We start from the raw sequence: 23,990 nt of genomic DNA, 5'->3' as shown, positions 1-23,990 counted from the left end.
TTCAATTAGCAGATAACTAGTCAGATTCAATGTCTGACTCTCAGATTCAAGGGTTTTAAAAAAAATCTGACAAACTCTGTCAGATTCTATTGCCCTGGTGTTCCTATAAAAGTTAATATTTTGTCAATATGTATTGACACATATTGGAGAAGGCAATGGCACCCCACTCCAGTACTCTTGCCTGGAAAATCCCATGGATGGAGGAGCCTGGTAGGCGGCAGTCCATGGGGTCGCACAGAGTTGGACACGACTGAGCGATTTCACTTTCACGCATTGAAGAAGGAAATGGCAACCCACTCCAGTGTTCTTGCCTGGAGAATCCCAGGGACAGGGAAGCCTGGTGGGCTGCTGTCTATGGGGTTGCACAGAGTCGGACACAACTGAAGTGACTTAGCAGCAGCATTGATACATATATTAGTTAATTTACTCCTTTCAATAATCTATGAGTCATATTCTCCACTTTATAGGTATGGATACTGGGATGTACATGATATAATTTCCCCAAAGGCACACAGCTACCAAAGTGAGGCTGATATCTCATTATGGGAATGTCTGTTGCCAGAACATGTTAAACAGGAGCCCCGTATAAGCCCTGTATGAAAATTTTATTTTGAAAGGTAATAAGAAAAACTCTGTCTCTTCTAAGGAATTAGCTAGCTTCTTCCTTGCTGACAATGAGAACTATGTATCAGAGTGTATCTACCTTTCTCTTTGGCTGCCAGAAAGCTCAGAGACAAATATAAACTCAATAGACTAAGACTTTGGGTTTTCTTTCCCCTGATCTTGACTTTTGACTCTCCTTTTGCCAGGCCTGATTCATATTTTTTACCTACTTTATTATCTGAATTTTTGTTATAAATCATCTCAAGTCCTTCTAAGGATTTTGGGATAAACGAACATAGCATCACTATGTATTGATTTTACTATATTTCCAGTCTTCAGAGAAAACCACCTCACCAGAGGATCCTCTATGTTGTCTAAAAAGAAAAACCAATTCGCAATTTGTTCCGGGTCTGCATGTAGAATCTTGCATTTAAATACATTCTGCGGTTGTCTCTAAATCATATTAACTTCAAAATTGCTGCAAAGAAAATAAAACTGATAAGTTGATGGCCCAACCTCGGTGTGCGGTTTGGTTTGCTTGTTTAATTTTAGACCTTACTTTTCAGTGACATCCGTTCAGACTTGAAACTTCAGTCATTTTCTGACCTTAATTCTCAAGGTATCAGATGAAGTCAGCATTACCAAAGGGAAGCCCACCCATAAAAAGAAAATTTGCATTTGCCTGCTAACGTATTGGGATAGAATTCTAAATGCTTTGGTTTGAAAAGAAATGGAAAGTTTTCTGACCCACTTTAAATCAGTGTTTCAGTAAAATGCTAGTGAAAAACCTACCTAAGGAAGAGGCTTGGTTTCCATGAGGTTAGTAGTAATTATTACTCAAAGGAGAAACTGACATGCTCATCTGATGAGTTGGGTTGTGGATGTTCATGTAGACACTGGGGAAACACTGATGGACTGCGGTTGTTTTAAGATGACGTGATGTGATATATCTTCCTTCTTGTATGGCTTGGTTTCGTCACATCTTCCAAATATCATCTCAATGCTTTCAGGGAAAGATGTGTAAGAGCAAATCTCATTTACCCAAATGATGAAGGCATAATGGACTACTGGGGAGTCACCAGGGACAGAATACCTGTCAATCAAATCCCTCAGGTGGCCAAAGTCACAGCTGATCAACATTCTTTTGACTACATAGGATGAATTTGTTAAAATTCGTATATCAAGGCATGTATGTGGAATCTAGAAAGATGGTACAGGTGAAACTATTTGCAGGGCAGGAATAGAGATGCAGATGTAGAGAACAGATATGTGGGCACAGGATGTGGGGAGGGGATGGGATGAATCAGGAGAATGGGATTGAAATTATACACTACCATGTGTAAAATAGATAGCTAGAGGGAAACTATCATATAACACAGGCAGCTCAGCTCAGTGCTCTGTGGTGACCCTAGGTAGAGGGGGTCAGGGGGGATGGAAAGGAGGTCCATGAGAAAGGGGATATGTGTATACACATAGCTGATTCACTTCATTGTACAGCAGAAACTAACACAACATTATAAAGCAACTATATCCCAATGGAAAAAAAGAAAAAGACGTACAAACAGTTTTGTGATCTGACCCCATCAGATAAAAATAATCTGGTCTGGGCTAGATCTAGGCTCTTGCAACATCGAAAATGAATAGCAAAAAATAAAATAAAATAAAATTTCAAAAAACGAATAGCAGAAAAAAGATAATTAGTCACTCACAGGAGCTGTTTACAGCGTATCTTCATCAACAACCCTGCAAGAGTTAGAATGACCAGTGGTGAAAAAACGGAATCCAGATGTTGGAAAAGGATTCTGCCTCTCACCTCTCATCCCTCACCAGCCCATTAACAATGATTCATTTAGAGCTTCTTTCTATTAATATCTCCTTCAATTTATCATGTCACATAAGGGGGGAAATTCCTCCACCAGCGATTTCAGGCAAAGTCTGTTACCTATCCTTGCAGAATTCCCACACAACAGTTCATCATTCAGGACAGGCCTCAGAAACACAGCCATAGTGAAGGCTTAACAGCTTTGCTCTAGAGATGAGCAATGATACTATCAGGCTGATACTAAGACTGATTTTTCTTATTTAAAAAAAAACCATGGTGATTTCACATATAGTAAATTGTGATCCTTTAAACACATCAGCTTTAACCTCAGAGCTGAGCCTCTGGTACATAACACTATTAATACTTCAAAATTAGATGATCTAGATTTTGAACAACTGGATCTAAATCTGGATGTCAGCTAAATCCCAACTGTACTGATTCCCCAAGACCCTCCAGATGACTCTGCTGCAAACATTCCCTTCCCTCAAAACCATGTCTTCCTATTAAGTATCTGACGTTGCTTCTTGTATGCTGGCCCACAAATTCAAAACCCAAAAAGATTCTTGGCAGCTACTCATTATCCTCTCTATAGTAAATGAAAATCAAGAGAAAAGGAGACTCACTGGTGATGTGAACACCATGAGACAACATGACACCCATTTCTTTGAGTAGCCATTGTCTTTAAGGTGTAATCGGAGAAGGCAATGGCAACCGACTCCAGTACACTTGCCTGATACAGAAATCATTCATGATGGCACAGGGCCTCCTCTTCTACTCAGATTATTGCTATTTTTATTTTAAAAGGCTCTAGAGTAGAAATAAAAAAGACAATAGTGATTATCTCCATGGTAACCCCACCACCTAAGCAAGAAATTATTTATTTATTTAATTTTTTAATGACAGTCTTAATTCAAGGAATATATATTCTTCCATCTCCCATGTTATTCTCTACTATAAGTAGAAGGGAATGCCGTTTGATAATGCAACACAGTCAAGGAGATGTGAAGATCATTTCCCTAAGTCAAAAAGCCCAGAGACACTTCACTAGGACCATCTCTTCCAAAGCATGCTTGGCTCCCAGGAATCCAGCCTCCCAACCTCCACCTGCTCCTCCTCCCCACACCTTACCCAGCTCTCAACAGCCAGGTTGCAGTTCCTGGTTACGTGTGGGTACCTGTTCCTCAGCCTTCCAAGAATCAGGACTGATAAATCTGAGGAAAATCACTAAGCAAAGTCATCACCCCTAATTTACTGCCCCTATTTGTTCTCCCACTATTTTCTTTCTCTAAAAATTCAGACAATCAAAGATTACCTGGTGCAAAAACTAATTTTATCAAAAGGAAAACTGAGCCTCAAGGACATGAAGTACCCAAAGGGATAGGTAGTTAATGGCAGAGCTACAGCAAAAACCAAAGTGCTCTCTCATTGGGTGTTCTGGTGGTTTAGTCACTAAGTCGTGTTTGACTCCTACGATCCCATGGACTATAGCCTGCCAGGATCCTCTGTCTATGGGATTCTCCAGGCAAGGATACTGAAGTGGGTTGCCATTTCCTTCTCCAAAGGATCTTCCCAACCCAAGAATCGAACTTGGGTCTCCTGCATTGCAGGCAGATTCTTTACTGCCTGAGCTATGAATTTCCAGTCCAGTATTCCTTCTGTCTCAACAGGCTGGGGTATAAACCTGAACCAGCTGCCTCTGTAGATAACTACCCTTCCCATTCTGCACACCATCTTTCTACTTCTGACTCTTTCTCCAGCTCAAGTGTGCATCTGAGAAATCCAATGTGCTCAAGACGGGGCACAACCGTCTCTGATCACCACCTCAAAATGATCATTTTTATACTTTTGTGAAAACTCACTTTACTTCCCATCCTTATGTTAAAGCAAGGGTTGGTATTGCAAAGGGGCACACAGGGTGTATTTCATTGACACAGGAGGCAGACACAGACAGGACAACTAGAATCAGTTTGTCCGCTTTGGCTAACAAACACATTCACCTTGACCTCATCCCTACCAGACAGCAGAAGCAAGAAATCCTCCATTTAAGGATGGTCCAAAACAGATCACAACCTTACCACACTGCCTTCAAAATGATCAGGATGGAAAGTCAAAGTGTTAGCTTAGTATGGTCATGGGGGTGCAATTGGGTCCCAAAAGGAATAGTCAAAATTCCAAACTACCCAAACATTCTTCATATTGTAATTCATGACTTAGTGAGCACTTCCTATTTACTAGATACTATGTAAAGTAATATAAAAACTAATATCTGTCTAGCAGGAAAATCAGATATGCAAACAAATGACAGGTGATACACTAAAAATATACATGGACAGATGTGTAGCTGAGAGAAACCAGCAACACAGAAGCAATCTGTGAAGACCTATGTTGCATAAAGCCCCACATGAGGTACCATGGAAGTTACAAAGACAAATAACATGCTGGCTTTGAAGGATGACAATAAAATCTAAATTGGAAATAAACATTTGTCTTAAACATACTCTTCCCAGCCAAATAAAATACAGTACAAAATGAAGCAAGGACTTCCCTGGCTTTCTGGTGGTTAAGACTCTGCATTCTCACTGCAGAGGGCCCAGGTTCAATCCCTGGTTGGGGAACAAAGATCCCACAAGCCACGCAGTTGTGGCCAAAAGAATAAATAACAAGTTACTGTAGAGGTAGATAAAATCTCGTGTTGTGGGAGCTGCTCATTCCAACTATAATGATCAGGAGGGACCTCCAGACCCCAAAGATACATTTGAACTGGATCTGGAAGGACAAGGAGAATTTTGATATAAACTGAGGATGAGAAAGGGCATTTCAGAGACAGTACCTAATGAAAAATGTGCAGGCATTACAGATCTCCCTTGACTTAAGATGGTATTACAGGGAATTCTCTGGTGATCCAGTGGTTAGGACTCCACACTTTCACTACAGAGGGCATGGGTTCAAGCCCTGCTTGGGGTACTAAGATCCCACAGACTGAGAGGTGTGGCCAAAAAAAAAGGATGTGGTTGCATCCTGATAAATTGAAAACATCTTAATGTGAATGTATTTAATACACTTTAACCCACCAAGCATCATGGCTTAGCATTGCCTAGTTTAAGTGTGCCCAGAACACTTACTTTAGCCTACAGTTAGGCAAAATCACCTAACACAAAGTTCATTTTATAATAAAGTATTGAATATCCCATATAATTGACTAAATAATGTGCTAAAAGTGAAAAATACAATGGTTGTCTGGGTATAGACAGTGGTAAGTGTATCAGTTGTTCACCCTCATGATTACATGGCTGACTGGGAGCTGCCACTGCCCAGCCTCACAAGAGAAGACAGCACCACATATCACCAGCCTGGGAAAAGATCAACATTCAAAATCTGAAGTACAGCTTCTAGTGAACACATATCACTTTTGCACATTGCAAAGTTGAAAAAATTGTAAGTCGAACCATCATTAATCCAGGGACCATCTGTAGGAGAATAATCAGGAACTCCTGAGTCCAAGTCATGGAGTGTGGTGGAGGGTGAAACTGTAAAGTTTGCAGATGTTCAATACTAAGTCAAATATTTGAAAAGATCCTGATGCTTGGAAAGATTGAAGGCAGGAGGAGAAGGGAACGACCGATGATGAGATGGTTGGATGGCATCACTGACTCAATGGACATGAGTCTGAGCAAGCTCTGGGAGTTGGTGATGGACGGGGAGGCCTGACATGCTGCGGTCCATGGGGTCACAAAGAGTGGGATACGACTGAGTGACTGAACTGAACTGAAGGGGTTTGCATTTTGTTCTGTACACAACCAAGTGAGATAAGACACAATCAGAGTCATACTTTGAAGATTGTTATTGCAGGAATGCCGAAGGTGGGCAGAAGACAGCAATTGGGAGGAGCAAATGTGGCTATTAAAACAATTCAAGTACACAAATGAGCCCATCTATGGAAAAGAAACAGACTCACAGACGTAGAAAACAGACATGTGACTGCCAAGGTGGTGGGGTGGGGGGGGAGGGCAAAAAATGGAGCTGGGGTTAGCAAATGCAAACCATTGTATGTAGGATGGATAAACACCAAGGTTCTACTATATAGCACAGGGAACTACATCCAACATCCTGTAATAAACCATAATGGAGAAGAATATAAGGAGAATGTATGTATATGTATAACTGAATCACTTTGCTTTACAGTAGAAATTAAAACAGCCTTGTAAATCAACTATACTTCAATTAAAAAAAAAAAAACAATGCAAGTGGGTAACAGTCTGAGTTAGAGGAATGGCAGTAGGTTTGGGAATAGGAAATAGATGTGAGAGACAAAGTAGCTGCTAAGATGGCTACCTGATCACATGTAGAGGAGGGACGGGGAGTTCACATTGACTCCATGTCTCCAAGGGTAGGTGGTGAGGTCAACAGCAGAATCAAGGAAATCAGGGCAAGCTGCATCCCACTTCCTCTTCCATCTGTAGCTGCTTAATCTACCAAGGTCATCCATCTAACATTACCCCTGAGATTCAACTGTTCATGGTCTTCCTCAGTGATTGGTCAGGATCTGTCTAGCCAGGAGAACATCCCACTGCAAAGAAGGGGCAGAGAGAGGGTGACATGACCCCAGCCACATCTACATCCCTCATTTTATCATCCTTGGGATAGACGTCAATATTCCCTAGGAGAAGCCTTTCTCAAGGACCTGAAATCAAAGTTCACCTTACTTAGAGAGTGGAGAAAAAGAAGGAGGAACAATTTCCTTCTCTTTTTCCTTCTTATCCCCCATCTCTCCCCTCCTTTCTTGTTGTTATCATTGTCTGCTCTTTGCTGTCCTTCCTTTCTCTACCCTCCCCACCTTCCTGCAGTCTCTACCTCCACTTTCAACTTCCCTCTTTGTCTGACTACGTTCTCATTCCTTCTTCCTCCTGAGGAAGTTGCTTGGTAACATGCAGTGTTAGACATGTCTTTGATAGTAAATCTCATGTCTCTCAAATCTGGTTATTTGTTCCTCAGGCAGAGTAGATGTTGAACAAAGCAGGTGTTAAATCAGTGAAATAATATATCCTGTCATCACGAAATTATGTATTGGTCTTTTGTTGGTTTGTTTATATGGCAAGACCTTGAGTAGTTTCTGGAATGATGCCCACCACACCTGGCTAGGAAATCTGGTGAGGAAAGGCACTATAGAATGGGAAATCAAGGCATATGGCAGAAGAAGACTGTCAGAAGTTTGAATGTGATGCCAAACTTTTTTTTCCCTATGAGCTGTTAAAAGAGAGAACATCTTTTATGGCAGCTTCATGCTTGCCCACAAGTAAATAATTTCTCGGTCTCCACTCAGCCTCTGACAAGTCATAGATCCTTGAAGAATGAAGAGAGGACATGGTCTTTAAAAAATGGATTTCTGTTCTTCCCATTATCCTTCAGAAGCAGATTATTACCCGTCACGAAGGGGCGGTTTTTCTTTGACCTCATTTTGGGATGGAACTTTTAACCAAAACGGTGTCACCCCTGAACTCACTCCGACACGCCAACGCAAGCGACCACAGAAGGAGAAAAACCCTATAAAAAGAGAGAAGATAGCACTACACATTGTCCATCTCACAGTGAACACAAGTTCATCCGTCTACAGTGAACTGGAAGGAACTGACATGGCTTCTATGAGAACTTCGTCTATGGTGAGTCCTGCACTGATGTGTGATTCTCTTCTTGATTTAGGCCAGATCAATTTCTGAACTGCGGGCATGAAATTCTGGATTCTAACTATGGAAATCCAAGAATACAGCCTATATAGGATGGGAAATGAAACCCTTGATAGATATTTGTCATTATTTAGCATTTTCAAGAACTGGTGCATATCAGTTTGAAAGATGAGATTAAAACTGAAAGATAGATATACTGGGGCTAAACCACACACGAAGTGTCAGCGTGACATTGTGCTGTAAGACAGAATGCTTATTGAAAATCTGTTTCTCTGGGTACAAGGGATTTAATATAATTCTTCCACAGTGTTTTTCTTTAATTCAAAATAAGATGGGTCACTACCCTTGAAGATTTAATGTTTTGGCAGTGACTCTTCTTTCCATTATTGTATTATTATACTATAGTCTTGGTACACTAACCCTGTTTTCTTAGGTATGTTTCCCAGCTTTTCCAAATTTACATATATTGATTCTGTAATCAAATTGGGTTTCAAAAAAGATGCTTTAACAATATGTTAAAAACAGACACCTTTTAATTCTAATCTAAAGTTATACATGCGTCTTTTTTGAAACCCAATTTGATTATAGAATCAATATATGTAAATTTAGAAAAACTGGGAAATATACTCAAGAAAATATAAGGGGGTGTTGAGTTTGGGCTTGGACATTTGCCAGTGGTACCAACAGAATTTCTAACTGATTCCACATGGATTTTCTACAGCCCTTTATGTCTAAGGTGTGCATTCCCTTTTACGCAATGTTTCACAAAATGTAAGGGGAGATATCAATGATGTAGAAGGGCATTTCTTCCTAGAAAATCAAGGTCATTACCCTTCCAAAGACCTGAGAGTGAGGCATATACTGATATATTGATGACTTGCCCTCTTCACTAAAATTACTGTCAGCCAATGAATAATGTGGTTTTTCTACTTAAAAAAAAAAAATGTTTAAAACTGGTAGAAATGCCATGGTTTTAATATCACTTTGGTCATCTTATCAGCTTTTCACTTAACATATTTGAAAATTTAGTATAGATTGTTCTGGACCATAGAATGTTCTCAACTATCAGCAATTCAATCATCACCACAGTGTATTAACAAAAACCATTGTAGTACTAACCCAATCTACCTCTCTCTCCATCCAGTCACTGCTACTGCTTCTGAGTCTGGTGGCTCTTGTGAAGGCAGGAGTCATCATCCCACAGAGTCCAGGCTGCCCACCTACTGAGGACAAGAACTTCCCGCAGCATGTGAGGGTCAACCTAAACATCGTTAACCGGAGCACAAACTCCAGAAGGCCCACCGATTATCACAAGCGCTCCACCTCACCTTGGACTCTCCAGTACGTAAGACCCCAGATAAAACCTCTGCATTCTTCTACATCAGAAGAACACATCAGACTGCCAGTTAAATCATCTGAGGGGGGTGATATTACTCATTCAGAATCACCTGTCAAACCTGGAAGAGCCATTGTGCAAACCAGTGATTCTCTAACTTTGTTTCTACAGATTTCTTTCATAGATCACAGCTCTTCCCAGCCCATCCATAACACCTAGCCTATGAGTTCTTGATGTCCCCAGAATCCACTTAAATGAATGGTGGTCATCATTCTGATATTTATGACACCCCAAGTCTATTGTTTATTTACCCAAAAAAGAAACAGACATTTAGCATGGGAGATTAGTACTGGAATTCTCTTTCCCAGGGCTACCAGAGAATACCCTGGTAGAGTTTGTTGACAACAACAGTTAATTAACTGGGATTTTTGTGCTTTTCTTGGTTATATTAGCACTGGGAAAAGTGGATTAGCTACTGGATTAGCTTGAATCCCAGTAGAAGAAGTGTTCCATTGGGTGTTTCACCCTTTTTTGACTTAGTCTTGAATTACATCCCCAACAGACTGACATTCACTGTGTCTTTAATACATCTAGTGGTGGTGGTGGTGGTTTAGTCGCTAAGTCGTGTCCGATTCTTGTGACCCCATGGACTGTAGCCCACCAGGCTCCCCTTTAGACCCTATGATGGATCAAATACAAAATGCATTTTGATAATTTGATTTCAGGCAAATGACCTCAGTTATGTGGAGCCTACAGATCCACCTGTCTATAGGGTCTTTTCTTCTTACTTCTACTTACCAAGAATAGTTCAAATAAATTAAACTAAGTCCAATCATTCTCTCAGCCAGAGGAGAGGGAGAAGGGAAAGTTACAGAGGGGCTTCAGATATTGTTTCCAGCCCTTCCTGTCACCCATGGGCTCTGTTCCATCAGTGTGTTGTCAGATGAATTTGGATGCCTTTCTTGTTTCAAAGACAGACTTCATTAAGTCAGATTAACAGCTATCTCGTTTCTAGATGACTCTTAGTTTTTTTAATCTATCAAATGTACCCTAAAATAATATCCTTTATGACAAACTTAAATCCTTTCTGTAGTTTCAGTCTGTCTTCTTTTGTTTATTCTTCAAAGAACCTCGGAAAAGCTGATCATTGTTTCTTTTTTCTATAACACTTCATGGGCTTCCAAGTCCAAGTTTTTCCCAAATGGCTTGTTTTCCAGACTAATAGCACTTAGAGAATTTGCAATGCCTATCATGTCAATTGGCCTCCCTTTGCTTATTCCTGTTTGACTTCCTTACTGCTCTACCAGGAATTCACTTTCTTCCTGGCTTTTGTCTCCCCTGCAGCCGCAATGAGGACCCTGAGAGGTACCCCTCTGTGATCTGGGAGGCCAAGTGCAGCCACTCGGGCTGTATCAATGCTGAAGGGAAGGTGAACCATCACATGAACTCTGTCACCATCCAGCAAGAGATCCTGGTCCTTCGAAGGGAGTCTCAGCACTGCCCTCACTCCTTCCGGCTGGAGAAGATGCTGGTGGCCGTGGGCTGCACCTGTGTCACCCCCATTGTCCGCCATTTGGCTTAGGAGCTTTCTGCCTGACCCCTACTCCCCAAGTTAGTTAGGCTTCCTGGGGAGTAGACCCAGCCCCACTTCTAACTAACATCATTTATGTATTTAATAAGCCCTGAAATAACTCTGGGGCATAAGATTCCACTTTGATGTATTACATGCTTTATTTCCTATTCTTTTAAGACAAGTTTCCAGATTTGTGAATATTATTATTTAAAAGGTAGAACCTATATTTATATGAGCTATTTATGGATCTATTTATGTTTCATTAGTCTTTAGAAAAAAGGTGAAATATATGAGTGTCTGTTTTGCCTAGGGAAATCCTAGATAGGATTAAATAGCAGTTGAAAATTTCTGAGCTTGTACTACATCTATGGCTATAGAATTTTCTCTTGCTTGTCCCTTTGGAGTACATGACACAGCTGAAAAGAGATTAAATTTAGTTTCATGTTTATTAACTTAATTTTGTAAATTATTGAGGCATTACAAGAGAGACAGCAAGTCTAACTGCTCTGTTAAACTGTTGTCATAAAAACAATTTGTAATAATAAAGTTTTCGGAAAAAACTTGCTTCTTTATTCTTTTCTCATTAAAATGTCTTCAGAGAGGCCAGAATACTGGAGTGGGTATCTGTTCCCTTCTGGATACCCACTGGAGTGGGTATCTCTTCCCAACTCAGGGATGAAACCAGGTCTCCTGCATTGCGGATGTATTCTTTACCACCTGAGCCACAAGGGGAGCCCAAGAATACTGGATTGGGTAGCCTATCCATTCTCTAGGGGATCTTCCTGACCCACGAATCAAACTGGAGTCTCCTGCTTTACAGGAGGATTCTTTACCAGCTGAGCTACCAAGGAAGCCCTTCAGAGAGGTCAGCCCTTTCCTATTTGGAACGGTATGCAAATTTATCAATAGAACAAAACAAAGCATGCCTTTGAGTAGCAATACCCTCCACCCACCCCAATTCCAGATTCTCAGTTTTACTCTTTTCAAAACAATAGAAGGATTTCCCTGGTGGTCCAATGGCTAAGACTCTGCGCTCCCAAGGCAGGGGGCCCAGCTTCAATCCCTGGTCAGGGAACTAGATCCCATGTGCTGTAACTAAAGATCCCACATTCTGCAACTAAGACCTGGAGCAGCCAAATAAATATTAAAAAAAAAAAAAAAAAAAGACAATAGATGACGGAGACCCTCATACTATTATCCAGTGCTATGGACACGTGCACTCTGGAACAAATTAAGCAAATAAAAACAATGGCCTTGGGAAAATGACATATCATTGCTAAAAAACATACAGGAGGAAAAAAAAGATCCTCCCCAAAATAGGACCTGAGGTTTGGCAGGAAGGAGGAAGTTCTGGGAGAAAACATTGTTTTCAGACTAGAATGGCCTGTGTCTCCCTGAGCTCTGGCTGCTTTTGAAGATTAATGTCAACCAGAGACCTAGAAAAGAACATTTCTCTCTTCTCAGGCCATAACCCTAGAACAGCCCCTCCAGCCCTCGGCCTCTAATTCAGTGTAGTCCAGGACACTGAAAAGAGCCACTGGGGCAAAACAAACTTCAAGCATGAGAAAAGTTCAGCCTAAGTAAAATAAAAACCAAACTGTATTCAATTCCAGAGTAGTTTCATGTTTGAAGTCATAACCATATTTCCCCATCATGGCCAAGCATGTCATCTTGCCCTACTTCTGGGCAGCCCTGAGAATTCTCAAGCTGGTCCCACAGGCTCCCTGCTTCTCAAAAGACCACCTTCTGCACTACTTTATTCCCTATAAACTCCAGCCCCACCCAGAGAACCATGGCTTTTCTCTGCTTCTTTGCGAATTCCAAACCCAAGATCATCTTCTCCAGCCACGTCCTTCCAATGCTTCTGCACCCCGAGATCTTGAGTCTCATGACCATCTCCCATCATGGTCTTCATACAAGAGGTTCACTGGCAGCTACTACTGAAAGTGTCTCACAGTCTCTGCTTTAAAACCTCTCCTTAAAGTATTGTTGTTCATTTCTCTTGTTTTCCTTGAATAGTAGTGGTGAAAATAATTGGTGTTTTGCTTTGGGATGGAGGACGAGAAAATGGCATATACCACCACAGTTCTAAACCATGATTTCTCACTAGACTGTATTCCTGGGAATTTTGAGAGTGGGAAGAGATGGTTGCTTTCCAAGCCTCTTCTCCCCTGATATGCATTACTTTCATTTTCCCTTCATTTCCCTCAGTTAGCACCATCATTCACCCCATCACCTCTGCTGGAGATCTGTGAGGCATCCCTGACTCTCCCCTCTTCCTCTCTCTCACTCCTGACACCCACACATCCCCAGACTCATGAAGTTTCACTTCCTGAAAGTTCTCCACTTAACCCTTCCCCTGCCCAGGTTCAGGACTTCATCTTTTCTCATTTCTCTCCTGCTATTGGAACAGCATCCTGCCTGTCATTGCTGCTGTTGCTCCTTTCCCTTCAATCCATCCTCCAATATCTATCTGTGGCACAAAATCAGACATGACACAATCAGACATAACCTGGCCCTGGTCCTGTCCTGTTTTTCATCTCATATGACTTCCTACTTGATGTTTCACCCTGCCCTTATCAAGTCCTTGCTGTGACCACCACGCTGTCTTGACCTCAGTGCCTGTGTCATGGCCCCTCTGTCTTGTAGGCCTTTACCATCCTCTGTTTCCTCTGTTCATACCCTGCCAGTATGGTCTGAATGTTTGTGTCCCCCCAGAATTCAAATCCTAACCCCCAAAGTGATGGAATTGGGAGACAGGACCACTGGGGGGTCATGATGGTAGAGCTCTTCCTGAATGAGATTGGTGCCCTTATTAAAGAAGCCCCAGAGAGCTTCTTCGGCTTCCCAAGTGGCTCAGTGGTAAAGAATCTGCTTGCCAATGCAGGAGACATTAGGGGGACAGTGAAAATATCCTTAACATTTTGAGGGGGTTAAAGGCAGTGGAACAGTGAAATACTTGATTTTAATTCTGGTTCTTTAGTTCTGGGGATTCTGATATTTTCCATTATTTTTTAAAAAATTGAGATGTAATTGACATATAACACTGTGTTCGTTTTGGGTATCAGTTCATTTCAGTTCAGTTCAGTCGCTCAGTCATGTCTGACTCTTTGCGACCCCATGAATTGCAGCACGCCAGGCCTCCCTGTCCATCACCAACTCCCAGAGTGTACCCAAACTCATGCCCGTCGAGTCGGTGATGCCATTGAGCCATCTCATCCTCTGTCGTCCCCTTCTCCTCCTGCTATCAATCCCTCCAAGCATCAGGGTCTTTTCCAATGAGTCAACTCTTCACGTGAGGTGGCCAAAGTATTGCAATTTCAGCTTCAGCATCGGTCCTTCCAATGAACACCCAGAACTGATCTTTAGGATGGACTGGTTGGATCTTCTTGCAGTCCAAGGGACTCTCAAGAGTCTTCTCCAACACCACAGTTCAAAAGCATCAATTCTTCAGCACTCGGCTTTCTTCACAGTCCAACTCTCACATCCGTACATGACCACTGGAAAAACCATAGCTTTGACTAGACGGTTTTGGGTATACAACATAATAATTTGATATATGCATATATCATAAAATGATTACCACAATGGGCTTCCCTGATAGCTCAGTTGGTAAAGAATCCACCTGCAATACAAGAGACCCTGGTTCAAATCCTGGGTTGGGAAGATACATACACTGGAGAAGGGATAGGCTACCCAGTCTAGTATTCTTAGGCTTCCCTTGTGGCTCAGCTAGTAAAGAATTTGCCTGCAATATGGGAGACCTGGGTCCAATCCCTGGGTTAGGAAGATCCCTTGGAGAAGGGAAGGTTTTAGGGGTACAACATAATAATTTGATATATGCATATATCAAAAGATGATTACCACAATAAATTTAGCTAAATTGATCATCACACATAGTTACAACTTTTTTTGGGGTAGGAATAGAACTTTTAAGATCTATTCTCTAAGCAACTTTCAAATATACAATACAGTGTTATTAACTATAATCACCATGCTATGCATTACAGTTCCAGGACTTCTTTATCTTGTAACTGGAAGTTTGTACCTTCTGACCATTTTCATTTATCTCAGTATTTTTTTTAATGTAAAATATCTTGCAAGTATGTTAAGCTTGTTTAATTTCTAAAAACAGTGGCTGACTTTATTTTTCTGGGCTCACTGCAGATGGTGATTCCTTGGAAGGAAAGTTATGATCAACCTAGACAGCATATTAAAAAGCAGAGACATTACTCTGCCAACAAAGGTCTGTTTAGTCAAGGCTATGGTTTTTCCAGTGGTCAGGTATGGGTGTGAGAGTTGGACTATAAAGAAAGCTGAGCACCGAAGAATTGATGCTTTTGAACTGTGGTGTTGGAGAAGACTCTTGAGGGTCCCTTGGACAACAAGGAGATCCAACCAGTCCAACCTAAAGGAAATCAGTCCTGAATATTCATTGGAAGGACTGATGTTGAAGCTGAAACTCCAATACTTTGGCCACCTGATGCGAATAGCTGACTCATTGGAAAAGACCCTGATGCTTGGAGGGATTGGGGGCGGGAGGAGAAGGGGATGACAGAGGACGAGATGGTTGGATGGCATCACCTACTCGATGGACGTGGGTTTGGGTGGACTCCGGGAGTTGGTGATGGACAGGGAACCCTGCATGCTGCGGTTCATGGGGTGGCAAAGAGTCGAACACGACTGAGTGACTGAACTGAATTGAACTGAATTTCTAAAAATAAAGAAGATATAAGCCTACATCCAGGAGGAAAATATAAAATACCAAATCAGGATCCAAAATTATATTGATGTCAGACTTATCCACATCAAACACCAGGAAATAATGGAGTAAAATCTTCAAAGTCCAGAAGGAGAGAAAGTATAGATCGACAGCTTCTGCTCAGACAAGACCTCTTTGATCATCAAATGATACATTTGTGAAGTTTTATTGAGTTATGCACTTAAGAGCTGCACATTTCTCTGTATGCAATGGTTCAGTACGAATTTTGCTTAAGAAAAAAGAACAATGTCTAACATGTTGGTTCTCAATAAATAATTATCAAATGAAAAAATAAATGATTCAGCCCAAAATGCTCCATCAAATAATATTCTGTGAAGTCAATCAGAAGTCTTTCTCAAGCATGTGAGGACAGATAAAAATTCTATGTGGGCATCTTCATGGTTAAAAACAACATTCAGAGATAGACTTTGGCTGACTGACAGATGAATCAAAGCTAAGAATTCAGTAGCTCAAATGGGCACTTTATTCTTCATACTCTTTATATCCTGGATCCCAGTGAGCCCTGAAACAAACTATTCATTGGATTAAGTCTAAATAATATTTATAACGATGTTATAAAAGCTTTTCAAGTGAGTCAAAAAACCAAAAGAAATTGTAAAAAAAAAAAAGGTAATATATCTTAAAAAAAAAAAGCTAATAATAATACAATAATCATCAGCATCAAGATGATTGAGCATCAGCATCTAGATGATCTAGATCATTACCATCCTCTTAACCTGTGATCTAAATTCAGGGAACCAAGTCCCAAAATGGGAATGAAAACAAGGGGCACGATACAAAGGCAGAAAATTCCTCAGCTTCACTAAAGTGAGGTCAAAAGTTATCACTCCGTTCTTGGCTTTGATAAGTAGATGGTTTAAAAGTCACCTAATGTGATAAATAAGCTAAAATCTAAATGTAACCATCAGTCAGTGTAAACAAATCGTAAGATAAGTCTCCACAAAGGATGAAAGCCAAAAGCAAAGGCACAAGAAAATACTAGGGGGGAAAAACATGGAAAGTATAAAATAAGGAACAAAATGAGTAAACGTTTAAAATTCACCTCTTAAAGAACAGGATCTCAATTTGTTTTCATTTTTACTTTTGCATATCTAGACTATGAACCTGAGTACCAGACACACCCCTACCTCTGAGCCTTTGCTCTTGCTAGTCCCTCTGCCTGGCACGCTCACCACTAGAAACTTCACAGTCTTCCTTCCCCTCATTTGAGTCTTTGGGCAAATATCACCTTCTCAGTGAAAGTGTCTCTGACCCCCCTGACACTCCCTCTGCAACTTCCCTGATTTAATTTTCTTCAATAGCATTCATCTCCTCCTAAGACACTATTTTGGGGCTTCTTAGGTGGCTCACTGGTAAAGAATCTGTCTGCCAATACAGGAGAGGCAGGAGACACAGGTTCAATCCCTGGGTTGGAATAATCCCCTGGAGTTGTTCAGTCACTCAGGTGTGCCCGACTCTTTATGACCCCCATGCACGGCAGCACACCAGGCTTCCCTGTCCTTCACCATCTCCTGGAGTTTGCTCAAACTCATGTCCGTTGAGTCGGTGATGCCATCCAACCATCTCATCCTTTGTCATCCCCTTCTCCTGCCTTCAATCCTTCCCAGCATCAGGGTCTTTTCCAATGAGTCGGTTCTTTGCATCAGATGGCCAAAATATTGGAGCTTCAGCTTCAGCATCAGTCCCTCCAATGAATGTTCAGGATTGATTTCTTTCAGGATTGACTGGTTTGCTCTCCTTGCTGTCCATGGGACTCTCAGGGGTCTTCTCCAGCACCACAGTGCAAAGGCATCAATTCTTTGGCACTCAACCTTTTCTTGTCCAGCTTTCACATCCATTTATATGACTACTGGAAAAACCATAGCTTTGTCAGCAAAGTAATGTCTCAGCTTTTTAATATGCTGTCTAGGTTTGTGATAGCTTTTTCTCCAAGGAGTAAGTGTTTTTTAATTTCATGGCTGCAGTCACCATCTGTAGTGATTTTGGAGTCCAAGAAAATAAAGTCTGTCAGTTTCCATTGTTTCCTCATCTGTTTGTCATGAAGTGATGGGACCAGATACCATGACCTTTGTTTTTTGAATGTTGAGTTTTAAGCCAGCTTTTTCACTCTCCTCTTTCACCTTTATCAAGCAGCTCTTTAGTTCCTTTTCCTTTTCGCCATTAAGGTAGTATCATCAGCATATTTGAGGTTATTGATATGTCTCCCGGCAGTCTTGATTCCAACTTGTGCTTCATCCAGCCCAGCATTTCACTCGATGTACTGTGCATATAAGTTAAGCAATGGCAACCCACTCTAGTATTCTTGCCTGAAAAATTGCATGGACAGAGGAGCCTGATGGGCTGAAGTCCTTGGGATTGCAAAGAGTTGGACACAACTGAAGCAATTGAGCATAGCACAGTTGATTTACGAAGTTGTGTTAGTTTTGAGTGTACAGCAAAGTGATTCAGATATACATATATAATTTTTTCAGATTCTTTTCCATTGTAGATTTTTACGAAATATTGACCATAGCTCCTTGCACTATTCACTAGATCCTTGTTGGTTATCTGTTTTATGTATAATAATGGAAACCTCATGCTGATTGTCAAGACAAGCATTCAGAACATCTGCTCAAAAGATATAAACTGACAATGTAATAAGGCATCAAAATGTCTTTGAAGTACATGCAAAAATATTTACTACCCATAATAAATAAATTCACATTGAACAAGTCCCTATCAAAGTAGCCAGACTTATCTTTTTAACTGTAATACGGTTGGCCAGAATGTGCCAAATTGAGCAATTATTCACTGCTAATTAATGTAAACAGATACAACTTTATGAAAAGCAATTTTATAATTTCAGTCAAGAACCTTAAAAATATTCATACTCTTTGGACTGCTAATCATCTAGAAAGTTATTAGAGAAAAATAATATTTTAAAATATATTAATAAAACTACATACAAAACTATCATAGCTTATCATAAATATGAAACATTTTGAAATGTTTAAAATGTAGTAAAATACCTGAGTAAAAATTAGGATGAGAGACAGAAAACTATTCAATTATTGTAAATCAGGTATTAAAAACAAGAAGGAAATATTAGGAACACAGGAATAAAAATACTAACAGGAATTAGTCTGGGTCACGAAGAATGATTAATTTTCATTTTCTGTATAATATCCGATTTTAAAGTAACACTTATTTCTTTTTAAATGTCATGCATTTATGATCTGAAAACTGGAAACTTTAAAATTAACGGTTGCTTGGTAATTTGTATAAATCATTTTCATTTTTAATAAAATTATGTGATGAATGCAAGGTATGCAATTACATAAAAATGACTCTAAGAAAGTCAATATGTGAAACCTGGAACCTCAGACCAAAAAATAAAATAAGACAGAATAATTAAAAATAACATAAAGTAAATAAAATAAAACAAGACAAAATAAAACTTTAAAACATCCAGGCCACCATAATCATGGCCATTGCACCCCCTTGTGGCAGGAATGCCAAGTAGGGAAACAGAAGGTAAGAATCCACTCTAGCTGGGAAAAAACCACAGGATCGCAAATAATACACTTCTAAAAACAAAGCTCTATGTTCAAAACATCAATAAAAACATCTCACCCACACAAATCAACACTGAAATAAATGTATGTTTTCATCCTTTTTATGCTGTTCTATCTGTTCCCTGGTATTGAAAACCACCACCATATGTATTATGTTCTACACCCTATGAAGGAGCCATTTATGTTGAAAGCATAAATTGTCTACTCTGGGCATATTATCAAATGGCTTATTTATTTTTATCAGTTTAGGCCAAATCTCCATCATATGCTCAGCCTTGTGGTTACCTCAAGTGAAAAATAAATTCATCAGGATAAAAAGCAAGTTATGATGGCATTTTAGGTGAAGGTAGAGAAACAGGAGGAAATTGACTTCCGAAGCATTTAAATATCAAAATATCACAAATTAAAAAGCTAACATGGCAATAGTAGTTTTCCACTTCTCACATCGGGGAAGAGTTTTAAATATTACAACATTCACTCTAATCAAATTTTCTCTCCTAGCATTCCCCCAGAATGGTTTCTGTCACCAACACCCAGCCTGTTTTAGTACTTTTATGACTGTAAGCAATTTTTTGGATGTCTCTCAACCTTCACCCAGAAAAAGAAATATGAGCTCTGCATGGGAGAAGTTTCAGAGCAACTGGGAGAGGAGTGATAAAACCCATTGAAGGCTTAGGAAATTAAAGGGTTAGAGAGAGGGAGCAGGGAGGTGGCATGTTCCTTTCACTTTTCCTGTTTGTTTCACCAGAAGGCGTATTTAGAATCCAGGTTCAGAAGCTCAGAGACTGTCACAAAAAGAGCACTTGGGGAGGCTGGTGCAAACACGGAGAGAGGCCTGAAGTCTTCGAGGGTGGGTGCTTGTCCTTACAACCCCTCACATTATCAGGCACCCACTCCCTCCAGGTGTACAATTTAGGGCAGAGCTGATAAGGTCGGTTCTCAGGGCATGGAGTTCATTGCTGGTGATGGAGAGGAAGTCCGTGTACTCTGTGGTTAAGAGCAAGCAGCCTTTAAAGGCTGCTCTCGAAGGTGATCTGTATCTCACGTGCCTCCTGCTAGAATGCTGCAGGTGGGTTACTCTCATGAGTTCCTGGAAGGAGTAACAGTACCCGGTGGTTTGCACATACCCAGACGTATGCCATCTAGGGATGAGGATGATGGAAACAGGGGTAAGGAGGAAGATTCTCTCCTACCCTAACATCAACTAAGCTTGCATTAATCACTGGGAAGACAAAGGATAAAAGGCTGGCTTGTTCACCTTTATCTGGCAAGGAGGTCTTAGCTGGGTCTTATTGGATGATTACAAGGATAATTATAAAGTTTACGTTGGAAGAATGTTTGAATGGTCTTCCAGTCCATTCCTCTGTCAAAAGATAAGAAAAAGTGATAACATGTATGAACAAAAACATTATCAAGATTAATTTTAAAGAACTTCAAATATATACCTATTCCAAAACAGTGATTATTACCCCCAAACACAAGAAGTCCTTATGCCCAACTGAAATCTTTGTCTTGAATTGGGGTCATGCACCATTGTATAAAAATTCATTACAACTATTACCTCATTATTGGGAGGAGGGATGCTGTGGGATGTCAAAGAAGCCGTAATAACCTTTTTGCTTTGTTTTATTTTAATTTGGCTGTGTTGCGTCTTCATTGTAACACACGGGCTTAATTGTCCCATGGTATGTGGGATCTTAGTTCTCTGACCAGGTATCAAACCCCTGTACCCTGCATTGGAAGGTGAATTTTAACCATTGGACCACCAGGGAAGTCCCCACTAATCCTGCTGACTAATCTCACTTGAAATACATGACTGCTAACCTCAATGGGGCCTGTAATTCTGCTGAAACGCTCATTTGTGCCTCCACTGTCCTACATGATTATTTCATGTTTTCTCTTATCTTCTGGTGCCAGTCACTAAAACACTAAAACCTTAGTGTTTTAATTAAGAAAAAATAAATGAATGAAACTGATTCAGAAATAAAGCAGTGTTGGTCATAAGGATATTGAATAATGATATAATACTATGTTAAATTCTATTCAGTAATTGCATATTGCAAAGTGGCATTACTCTTTTAGGAAGATCTATGGAAATTTAAATGAAGTGAGAAATCTTTCTCAGGAAGAATTCTGGAGGTGGAGTGAGGGGATGGGAGCCAGTGAGTGAATGAGTGAAAGAGTTGGACTTAGCTTGGAGTGCAGTTAGGTCACCTAGAGGAACAGGACAGTAAGTGGATCCAGGCATGTGGATGTGGGTTTTTATATATATATATATATATATTTATATATTTATAATAGTATATTTATTTATATTATATATATATATACTTATAGAAGTTCTCTTCTGGTTGCTTTAATTTTCTGAATTAAAAAAGAAGCAAGATCATCTATCAAGAGTGAAGGTGGTGAACAAGGTAGTGGAGATTTAAGGAAATATATAGATTACTCCTTACTCCTTGGAAGAAAAGTTATGACCAACCTAGAGAGCATATTCAAAAGCAGAGACATTACTTTGCCAACAAAGGTCTGTCTAGTCAAGGCTATGGTTTTTCCAGTGGTCATGTATGGATGTGAGAGTTGGGCTGTGAAGAAAGCTGAGTGCCGAAGAATTGATGCTTTTGAACTGTGGTGTTGGAGAAGACTCTTGAGAGTCCCTTGGACTGCAAGGAGATCCAACCAATCCATTCTGAAGGAGATCAACCCTGGGATTTCTTTGGAAGGAATGATGCTAAAGCTGAAACTCAAGTACTTTGGCCATCTCATGCGAAGAGTTGACTTATTGGAAAAGTCTCTGATGCTGGGAGGGATTGGGGGCAAGAGGAGAAGGGGACGACAGAGGATGAGATGGCTGGATGGCATCACTGACTCGATGGACATGAGTCTGGGTGAACTCTGGGAGTTTGTGATGGACAGGGAGGCCTGGCGTGCTGGGATTCATGGGGTCGCAAAGAGTCAGACACGACTGAGCGACTGAACTGAACTGAACTGATGGATCCAGGAATTAAGAGGCAATAGCTTGGTGACTGGCACCAGAAGATAAGAGAAAACATGAAATAATCATGTAGGACAGTGGAGGCACAAATGAGCGTTTCAGCAGAATTACAGGCCCCATTGAGGTTAGCAGTCATGTATTTCAAGTGAGATTAGTCAGCAGGACTGAAGGTTTTTCTCCACCCACATTCAAGCACAGAATAAGTGGAGACTTGAATTTAGCTAGGGTTGAATATGACCAAGTGAGAGAGGTAAGGATGGAGGTCGTGTGCAAAAGGAGTGGTAATAATAACTGGCCATGGGATTTAAGCGGGATAGGAAGGGGAATAAGGACACAAGGGCAAAGAACTGTAAACTGATTATAGGGTTTAGCAAGGGGCAAGGAAACAGGTGACACAGACTGTTAGAGTTGGGGTACTCGACCCTCACACCAGTCACCGATAACCATTAACTTTTCCACTTGCATGTCACTGAGATGCATTTTAATCTACTGCTAACTGATGTATCTGACTCCAATTTAGTCTGGAAAACAATGGAATTCACCAAGGGCAGAGTGGCCAGACTGGGGGATGAGATGACATGGGAGTGGAGGAAAGATCAGCTTAGGTTCAGAATCCTAACATGTGGTTTAGTGAGGAAGCAGTCAAGAGGAAGTGTCCGAGATAGACTAACACTTGACTAGAAGTTGAGAGTGACCACTTGAATAGTACTTTGCGTATAACAAGTAGTTACTGAATATAATTAAAGAATGAAATTGAATGGATACAGGAATAGTGTTCACAGCCTGGAGGAACTAATTGAAAAGATATGATTTTCCTGAGAAAGATGATAAGTAGTGGCAGTAAATATGATGAGAAGATGTAAATCTGAGAAACTTTCAGGGTAAAAATCAATAGGACTTGATGCAGAAGTTGGGGAGAAGTGGGCAGGAATGGAGAAAGGTAATGATGGTGACCTGATTGCTGACTTGTTTAATGGTGTGGATGGCAATGCCCCGCAGTAAGATAAGGAATGGAAGAAAGGAGAATATTAGGCTAGTTACCAATGGGAATGGTGAACAACACTGAGCTTATTGAGTCTGAGCTATCTGTGGGACATATGCATGGAGATGTCTAAAGAGCATGTGGAAAAATAGGCTCGGTCAAGACCCAAGCTTGAGGAACTTGCACTGTAAAGCCCCTCAGGCAAAAGCAAGCAGGCTCCAACACATAGCAAGGGCACACGACCTTGGTCCCTTCCCTCTCTTATTCTCTCTCACCCGAGGGGTTGCAGGTTTGATCCCTGGTTCAGAGAGCTGAGATCCCAGGCCATGACTCCAGGTCAAAAAAGTACAAAACAGAAACAATATTGTAACAAATTCAATAAATACTTTAAAGAATATGCTGCCCTTAGGAAAAAAAAAAAAGGTTACATGTCCAATCCCTATTATATGACTTAGAAGTCCAGGACTGTGTTGTTCAGGACTCCATTCCAAGATATTTGTTTGCAATGGAACAGATGTATCAGAATCACTGGGCATTGTGAATAGCATCAATTAATAAAGAAAATCAATGATGATGGCCAAAGTTTCCAATATATAACTGTGATTGAGGGACCATAGCACAAACATGAAAGCCAGCAAAACCCAGTAGCACCTGCAGTGGG

General features: G+C 40.6%; 1 protein-coding gene across 1 annotated transcript; it reads left to right on the top strand.

Annotated features, from left to right (window-relative positions):
• The first annotated feature begins 6,276 nt into the window (after window positions 1-6,276).
• On the top strand, window positions 6,277-11,534 carry IL17A (interleukin 17A). The gene is made up of 3 exons (XM_055574399.1): window positions 6,277-6,285; window positions 9,251-9,447; window positions 10,787-11,534. Exons 1-3 carry the CDS (start codon window positions 6,277-6,279, stop codon window positions 11,022-11,024), a joined length of 444 nt encoding a protein of 147 aa, XP_055430374.1. The 3' UTR covers window positions 11,025-11,534.
• Window positions 11,535-23,990: the final 12,456 nt, after the last annotated feature.

This window comes from Bubalus kerabau, chromosome 3 (genome assembly GCF_029407905.1).
Source record: "Bubalus kerabau isolate K-KA32 ecotype Philippines breed swamp buffalo chromosome 3, PCC_UOA_SB_1v2, whole genome shotgun sequence".
Classification (NCBI taxonomy): domain Eukaryota; kingdom Metazoa; phylum Chordata; class Mammalia; order Artiodactyla; family Bovidae; genus Bubalus; species Bubalus kerabau.
This window is presented reverse-complemented; position numbering and strand designations above follow the sequence as displayed.

What these genes read in the sequence shown, in the direction of transcription:
- IL17A (XM_055574399.1), top strand. An exon ending in ACCTCACCTTGGACTCTCCA is followed by an intron (nt 9,448 to 10,786) that starts GTACGTAAGACC and finishes TCTCCCCTGCAG; the next exon opens with CCGCAATGAGGACCCTGAGA.